Genomic DNA, 7709 nt, shown 5'->3' on the forward strand with positions numbered 1-7709 from the left:
TAGATAGATAGGTAGGTAGATAGATAGGTAGGTAGATAGATAGGTAGGTAGATAGATAGGTAGGTAGATAGATAGGTAGGTAGATAGATAGGTAGGTAGGTATATAGGGAGGTAGGTAGGTAGGTAGGTAGGTAGGTTGGTAGGTATATTTTTATCTCCCAATTGCCCTCTTCCTAGAATCGGGCCAATCGACGATATTTGCGAGTGGGCTGCGTGACAAGGCTGACCAATCATTGGTAATTGCGAGGCTTAGGCTAGCCTTGGGATTTGACCATTTGACCATTTGACCACTGGCTGGCAGCTCCGGCCGGACACAGAAACACACAGGCACAGAGGAAACATTCCGGGCTCCGGTTTCGCTCCTGCCGTGGGCTCGAGCGCTGGCGCGAATGGAACGAATGGAAGATGCCATGTTCGACTTGAGGTTTTGGATCGACGAGACGAGCAACTTCAGTTTCTGACATCCGTGAGAGTGCCTGCCGCCTTCCGCGGAGCGTACGGGCTTCGGACCACGGCGCTGAGAAACCCTTCCAAAGGTGTTCTTTTGGCTGGAGACGGGCAAGAAAGCATTCACAGTGTGATTTCGCGAACACCGCCCAGGACATCAACCTGGTGCAAAAGGCCATTCTCGACCAAGAGCCGTGGGAGAAGAGACCTTGTTGGTGCCTCTGCCTTGGAAGCTTGTCCAAACCCCGGAGCCCGGCAAGTTCACAGTTGGTGTCATATGGGACGATGGGTGAGTTGCCTCCGTCCACGTTTGTCCTGGCCCTGGGGAGTGATGGCCGAGACTGCTTGCCATTTGATCCTAGTACTTCCCATATTCCCCTGCAATGGCCTGTGCTCCGAGATTGAGAACTGACGAATCATCTGCGCAGAATGGGTCACCCGCATCCGCCTGTGACTCGCGGCCTCAAGCATGCGGTTTCCAACCTGAAGGAGGCGGGCGTCAAAGTGGTGGATCTTGAGCCGTACGAACACAAAAGAGGGATGGAAATCCTCAAGGCGCTCTACTTCCCAGACGCGGCGCAATGTCAGAAAGATCTCCTTACAAAGGGCGGCGAGCCGGTAGCACCATTGACCCAATGGGCCTTCAGCATAGCAAGACCGGAGCCGATCAGCGTCACCGACAATCGGGAGCTGAACGACCAACAAGAAGAATACAGAGAGCAGGGTAGGTCTGCCTTCCTTCACACGGCCGATCCTGTGGCTGACTTGATCAACTCACAGTTATCATCGCGTCATGAAAGACCGCTGTGTCGATTTCATCCTTTGCCCGGCATATATTGGGGTGGCAGCCGAGCTCGCCACAGCACAATACTGGCCGTACACGGCCATCTGGAACATTCTCGACCAGCCCGCCGTTGCCTTTCCCACCGGGTTGAAGGTGGATGCCAAGCTCGACGTGGTCGAGGCCGACTACAAGCCACGGTCGGCAGAGGATGAGCGCGAATACAAGAAATGTTAGTCTTGACTCTTCTCCCCCAGGCCTTAGCCCCCTCCCTACCGTTCACGGGCCTAGACTCCTAAGCCTACCTGTGGAAGGGCTTAGGCTGTAGAGTACTCCGTATTCTCGATGTCGGTGAAATAGCGGCCTAAACCTGCTGCGGCGAGCCGCCCCCGATCGGGCAGACCAGCCGCGCCAATCCCTAGCCGCTTTGACGGAGCCTATATCTTGGACCTGCGCCCGCCTTGCCGGGCTGGTCGAAGGCCTTTCCTCTCGTTATTCTGGTGCCATTACATTACACGACGCGGTATCATTGAGACCGTTCTCCCTTTCTCCCACATCTCCTTCCCCTAGGGCCCCGCTCGGCCGCCCAATAGCAAAAATCTCGCAAGCACGCTGTCACGCCGATCTGGGTGGCCTACTTCGCGGTGCTCGGGCGAGCTTTTCTGGCGATACGGTGATGGTCGCGCTGCTTGGAGTTCGATTCATCGTGGTCATTGGGTGCGGGTGCAGCCGGCACTAAGGACACGTGTCCCCTCCGGGGTGCGCGCTTACCCACTAAGGCCTACGAGTATTTCCTCGAGGCGATGAAGCGTTTTATGATCAAAAGTTTAGAAAGTCTCTCTATCTCGTCCCGATCCTAGTTCAGAGGCTTTGTTGCATCTACAGTGATGTGCGAAAGTGGTGTCCTAAAACCCATAAAAATTCGTTGAAAGGCGATCGCGTCTGCTCCACTTTGGGGCTGCGCTTAGCTTAAAATGGCAATTTCAAGCTTCACTGTTCGACTAATGAACTTGCCACGCTAACGGGTCCGCACCGATCTTACTTTACATACATTATTCCCTCCGGGTTATTTGAAGCTTATTATTTAGCCATGTTATTTACCACGGAGGTTCTGGTCGGAGTCCTTAGGCAGCCCTGCAGCTCGCCAAGCAATTACCCCCCGGTGAAATTAAGCCCTTCTTCTATCGCGGCTCACACCCCTACAGTCGTAAAATCTGCTATAGCGCTTCCTGCAAGCTGCAACAACAGATAGTATCACACAGCTCCGAGCAAGGACAACGCTTGAGGATACGACTTTCGGCAGGAGAAAGCTTCACACCGACCGAAAATGTTGTTAAAGTTGTTCTTAAATACGTATAACATTTAATTATTGTCTCTTTTTCCGCGCCGTCTATAACGCCTCGTCAGGACATAATTCAGGATCAGATTATTTAATGGTAGGCTTGAACGAGGTCGAAGAGGCGGCTTTGTGGCAATTTTGACAGTGGTTAACCTCCCACGTGTCACGAATCGTTCCTCCAAAGAGTCACGTGTTCGATCAGGGGTACTGATGAGCGGAAGAAGGGGCTTCGATACGTATGCTAGAGCAAGGGTGTCTATGTTCAGAACGAAAACTATTGATGAAATGTATCACCTAGTTTGTGAACGAAGTTGACTACGAAGGGGCTACGGAAGGTGGGCGAAGCCCACAACTATATAGGCATAAGAGACTCATATCTTCCTTGTGCTCTATTCGTCCTGCGTGCTCCGTCAGAGCACCAGAGCAAACAGAGCACCATCATAGGTCACGTGACCTATAGCCCTATGGGTTAGTGCCGCGTCTGTTATCCAATCGGCAAATCTGCCTCTTCGCATGTTGTCTGGGTGCGGGCGACCTCCTGTCGACCCGGATCCTGACACCACGGCGAGAATGTGAGACGCTCTTAAAGTTTTCAGCTTTCTGCTGATCGTGATAGGAAAGTCGAGATCCTACTCCGTTTATATCCACTACCCCTGTCACGGTGGCATAGAGCAACGAGCAAACGTGTCATGCAATTTATGATATGAATACTAAGACGAGAGAGAGTAAGAAGGAGAGTTGCGAGAAGCGCAACGAGCATAAGGCTCTCTCTCGAGGTCACATGTACAACAAGGCTATGCCAAGCCTGTTGCCAAGCTTCCATGGTCACGTGGCCTACCAGGTCACATGGTGTCATATGCCTTATGTGGTGGCCCAACCGTGACAACCCCCGGCCCCTTACGCGCTTTCAACAAAGCTGCACATAATAAATACCAAGGCCGCGGGGACATCGAAATAGTCTTGATTGATGGATAGGGTCTTAATAAGGCCAACGTTGTCCGTTATAACGAACGAGGTAAGGCCTTAGGTATAGAGCAGAACTACCTCTTCGAGACTGAGTACCTTAAATGGAAGTGCATTCCGTGCACCGCGATCATTAAGAGGTAGTCTTAGGATATAATACGTTCGATATTTGATGGGAATCTCGAAGGTTTGAAGAATCAACTGAGAACTGCCAGGATTTTTAATATCTTAACCTACGAAGACTGGTCCATCGAGCGCAATGGAATAGAAGAACGGGCATGCGCGGAATGTAGAGCGCCGAGCTTAAGAAGCAGTCTTTATTGTCTACCCTGAAACGTAATGGCCTAGAGATCCCTACGCTGTCACGTCGTCACCCACCTCGCGGCCCTTTTGAAACTAACTCTATTAAGACGTAAGTGATACTGCAACTATAATTCTGTCACAGGAAAAGGCTAATAAGAAGACCTCGTGGAGGCGATGTCTCTCGCCCGCTCGGTTTTCTTGTTAGTATGTGTATTACCACCATCTTTGAAAGCCCATACCTTCTTTAGAACTCTTCAAGATTAAAATAGGGGTATACAGAGGCGCAATATAAGGATAGGGTATATGGCGTATTTAATGTCGACAGAACGCAGGTGTCGCTGCTAAGGGTCTCTATCTGTAAAGGTCTTGATAGCTATAATGTCTTCTTGAAGAAGTCTCTCATATCAACACTCTTATCGAAAACTCCCACAGCTGCAGCAGAATTGTTGTGAGTCGTTACGTCTTTGATCCGCTGGTGGACTTTTCCGACGACACTCTCCGGCAATCCTACTAAAGCCCTTGAATCATCAGAAGTCCTGATGTTACCAATATCCTGGCCCGTCCGTTCGGATCGCACCTGGTAGAATACCACTGCAGAGGAAACTTGGTCAGCCTCTAGTAAGCGCGACTGCTTTTCAACCTCCTGAAGAGCGAGAGTCCGCTGTGCGCCACCATCTTCTTCGTCGGCTGGCTCCCTTTGGAGCTCCTGCCTACGCCTTTGTGCTTCATCTTGCTGATTCTTGGTGAGATTTATATGCTCCTGAATTTTGTCCTCGAGAGCCTGTAGTTTCGTCCTTAGTTTCTCGCTATCAGTCTGCAGCTTATATTCAGAGCGGAGTTGAACGATTCTTTCTCGAGCGTTAGTACACATCCGCGAGCGTGGTATATAAAGGGTCGCCTACAGCTGGGTACTTGCAATGGCGAATTGGACCGTAGCCTGGCAAGACTGAACTTGCATTCGAAATGTCCGAATTTTCTCTTTATTCCATATTCCGACTGAAAAGCGATCTCTGAGTGAAAATTTCTGGTCGCTGGAATGTTTCGTCCATTGCTTCAGGTTGTCCATAAAGTCAGCGCATGCCTGACCGCACTTGTTCACAGCCTCGCCGACACCAGTGTTCTCCAGATCGGCTTTGGCTGCGGCGTAAGTCTTCCGGTCTGAAATGGTGAGTTCTTCTAGAGCGGCCAACGGACGCTGTACGTCCTCTAGGTTTGAAACAATGTCTTGAACCACCTCTTTAGCTTCGGCGACATTGTCGATAAATTCACGGAGTCGGACGATGCTATCGATGGCAAATTGCGTGATGCCAATAGTGCTTGCAGTAAGACTGAGGGGATCCATGAGTTCCGGGTTTCGGCCTTGCGGGATTGGTGAATGATAGCCACACGAAACTAGAACAATGGTAACAGCAGAAGAGAGATGTTCTTCTAGTAGATGGCCGTCATCGAAGGGAGTTCTAAACGAAGCAGAGAAAAGCGGCGGTCGTAGCTGTATTCAAGGTGGGGGTTTGCTCTCCAGCTGAATACGCTGCGGGGCTGCAACGAATCATCGTGCACATCTCAAGGCTGCCACTCACCAAGGAATTTTCTTGTTGATTTGAACAGCGATAAAGAATAACCGTTTACTGCTGAACTATTCAGGCCTTCTTAACGCACCGCAACGTGGGGAGATTGTCACAGAACTAGCGCTGATCCTTACTCCACTGGCAATTGCTGGTGCTATTGTCGCTCCGGGCCCTATGGCGGGCAGCAATCAAGACATCAGCGGGGTGTCTATCACCGACCATTCACGGGCCGCAGTGGGTACCTTCCACGGACCGGTGTACCTGGGAAACGATAAAAGCGAGTGTATCTTGAGTTTTGCTCGCTATGAGAAGAAGCTAATCTGTCATCTAGACCTCAACAATATACTCAATTCCCTCCCTATCGCTGCAGACGCGCCGTGCAACGCATATAATCGACAACACGACCCGGTCTGCCTTCCCAATACCCGCAAGGAACTCCGCCGAGAGATATACGACTGGGCTGATGGGAAAACCTCACGCAGTATCTACTGGCTGCATGGTATGGCCGGCACTGGCAAGTCTACCATCGCGCGAACTGTTGCCGCCAGATGCTCTAAGAAGGAGGCCCTTGGAGCAAGCTTTTTCTTTTCAAGAGGCAGCGGGGATGCTGGTTATGCTGGCAAGTTCGTCACAAGCATTGCAGTGCAGCTTGCGAACAATGTGCAGCCTTTGAAGCAGGCCATATGCGACGCCATTTCTGCGCATAGCGACATCGCTAACCGGGCTCTGGCCGAACAATGGCGCTATCTGGTTCAAGGTCCCCTATCAAAGTTGGGAGACAGTAGCAGCCGATCTCAGTATATTCTAGTGATTGACGCGCTCGATGAGTGCGAGGGTGAGGACAACATCCGGATCATTCTGCAACTCTTAGCGGGAGTTCGGGTATCGGAGAGGGTTCAGCTTCGAGTGTTCTTGACCAGCAGACCCGAGGTTCCAATCAGGAACAGCTTTGACCAAATGCCCGATGTCGAGCGCCAGGAGTTTATTCTACACAGTATATCGCAGTCGGTTGTTAACCACGACATCCGTATTTTCCTGCAACACAACCTCAACCTTATCACCCAGGAACGCTCCCTCCCCACTGACTGGCTAAAAGAGAAGGACATCGAGAGCCTTGTCCAGAATGCAAGTGGTCTATTTATCTGGGCAGCAACTGCATACCGCTTCATCCGCGAAGGGAAGAGCTTTGCAGCAAAGAGACTTTCTCGGATCTTAGAGCATGGCAGCTCTATGGTCAACGGGCCAGAGAAGCATTTGAACGAAATGTATAAGGCTATTCTTCGCCACTACATTTCAGAGTATGAGGATGAAGAGGGAGAAGAGCAACAATCCATACTGAAAAGCTTGCTTGGAAATATTGTGACTCTGCTCTCTCCGCTTTCTACCCAGTCCTTAAGTGAGCTACTTGGCGCCCGTCAAGATGAAATCGATCAGACACTGCATGATCTCCACGCGATTCTCGACATTCCAAAGGATTCAAGCCGCCCACTCCGTCTACATCACCCTTCATTCCGGGATTTCCTTTACGAGAAAGTGAGATGCGAAGAGTTCTGGGTGGACGAGAAGCAAGCACATCATACCCTGGCCACAAAATGCATTCAGCTCATGTCCAAATGTTTCGAGCAGGAAAATAGAATCGTTCGGCCACAGGCACTTGTTGCGATATGTGATACGAACCGGCCAGGTACACTTGTGACGGAAGTTGACAGCAAGCAAGTGGAGCTGTATCTCCCTCCTGAAATGCAGTACGCATGTCGCTACTGGATTCAGCACCTTCAGAAGAGCAGTATTCAGCTCTACGACAATGACCAAGTGCATTGCTTCTTACAGGACCATCTTCTTCACTGGCTTGAGGCTCTTGGATGGATGAGGAAGTTGGCGGAAGGAATTCATGCCATTCTTATGTTAGATCCCATGACCACGGTAAGCGAAACTGTAAGAAAGCGCGCGTATAAAGCTAATATAGAAGACTTAGTCACAGCAGTGTCCCCGAATGTCCGAGTTTGTCCATGATGCTAAACGATTCACCCTATACAGCCGGTCAGCGATCGAGCAAGCTCCCATACAGACATATTGCAGTGCACTTGCATTTGCACCGATGAAGAGTATAGTGAGGCAGCAGTTCAGCGGTTGTGCGCATCGATGGATACAAAGATTACCGAAAGTTGAAAATAACTGGGATGCGTCACTGCAGACGCTCGAGGGCCACTCAGATTCGGTCTACGCCGTGGCCTTCTCGCCAGACGGGAAGCTACTGGCGTCGGCCTCTGATGACAGGACGGTTAGGCTGTGGGACGCCGGCTCGGGAGAG

The 7709-nt window shown here is 50.8% G+C and overlaps 3 protein-coding genes across 3 annotated transcripts in view; 2 read left to right on the forward strand and 1 right to left on the reverse strand.

The window, feature by feature from the left end:
* Window positions 1-876: 876 nt before the first annotated feature.
* Window positions 877-1465, forward strand: A1O3_09760 (uncharacterized protein; the record flags this gene model as incomplete). The annotated part of the gene is made up of 2 exons (XM_007739853.1): window positions 877-1175; window positions 1228-1465. The coding sequence occupies 2 exons, from the start codon at window positions 877-879 to the stop codon at window positions 1463-1465; spliced, it is 537 nt and encodes a 178-aa protein (XP_007738043.1).
* Window positions 1466-4206: 2741 nt separating this feature from the next.
* A1O3_09761 (uncharacterized protein) lies at window positions 4207-5175 on the reverse strand (the record flags this gene model as incomplete). The annotated part of the gene is made up of 2 exons (XM_007739854.1): window positions 4207-4681; window positions 4736-5175. The coding sequence occupies 2 exons, from the start codon at window positions 5173-5175 to the stop codon at window positions 4207-4209; spliced, it is 915 nt and encodes a 304-aa protein (XP_007738044.1).
* A 397-nt stretch (window positions 5176-5572) lies between these two features.
* The window catches only part of A1O3_09762 (uncharacterized protein), a gene marked incomplete at both ends in the record, with an annotated part of 2797 nt that continues 660 nt past the window's right edge, over window positions 5573-7709 (forward strand). Inside the window, 2 exons of the mRNA XM_007739855.1 lie at window positions 5573-7321; window positions 7401-7687. Coding sequence (XP_007738045.1) covers window positions 5573-7321; window positions 7401-7687 — 2036 coding nt within the window. The remainder of the gene's footprint in view (window positions 7322-7400; window positions 7688-7709) is intronic.

Source organism: Capronia epimyces, assembly GCF_000585565.1.
Source record: "Capronia epimyces CBS 606.96 chromosome Unknown aczIQ-supercont1.10, whole genome shotgun sequence".
Classification (NCBI taxonomy): domain Eukaryota; kingdom Fungi; phylum Ascomycota; class Eurotiomycetes; order Chaetothyriales; family Herpotrichiellaceae; genus Capronia; species Capronia epimyces.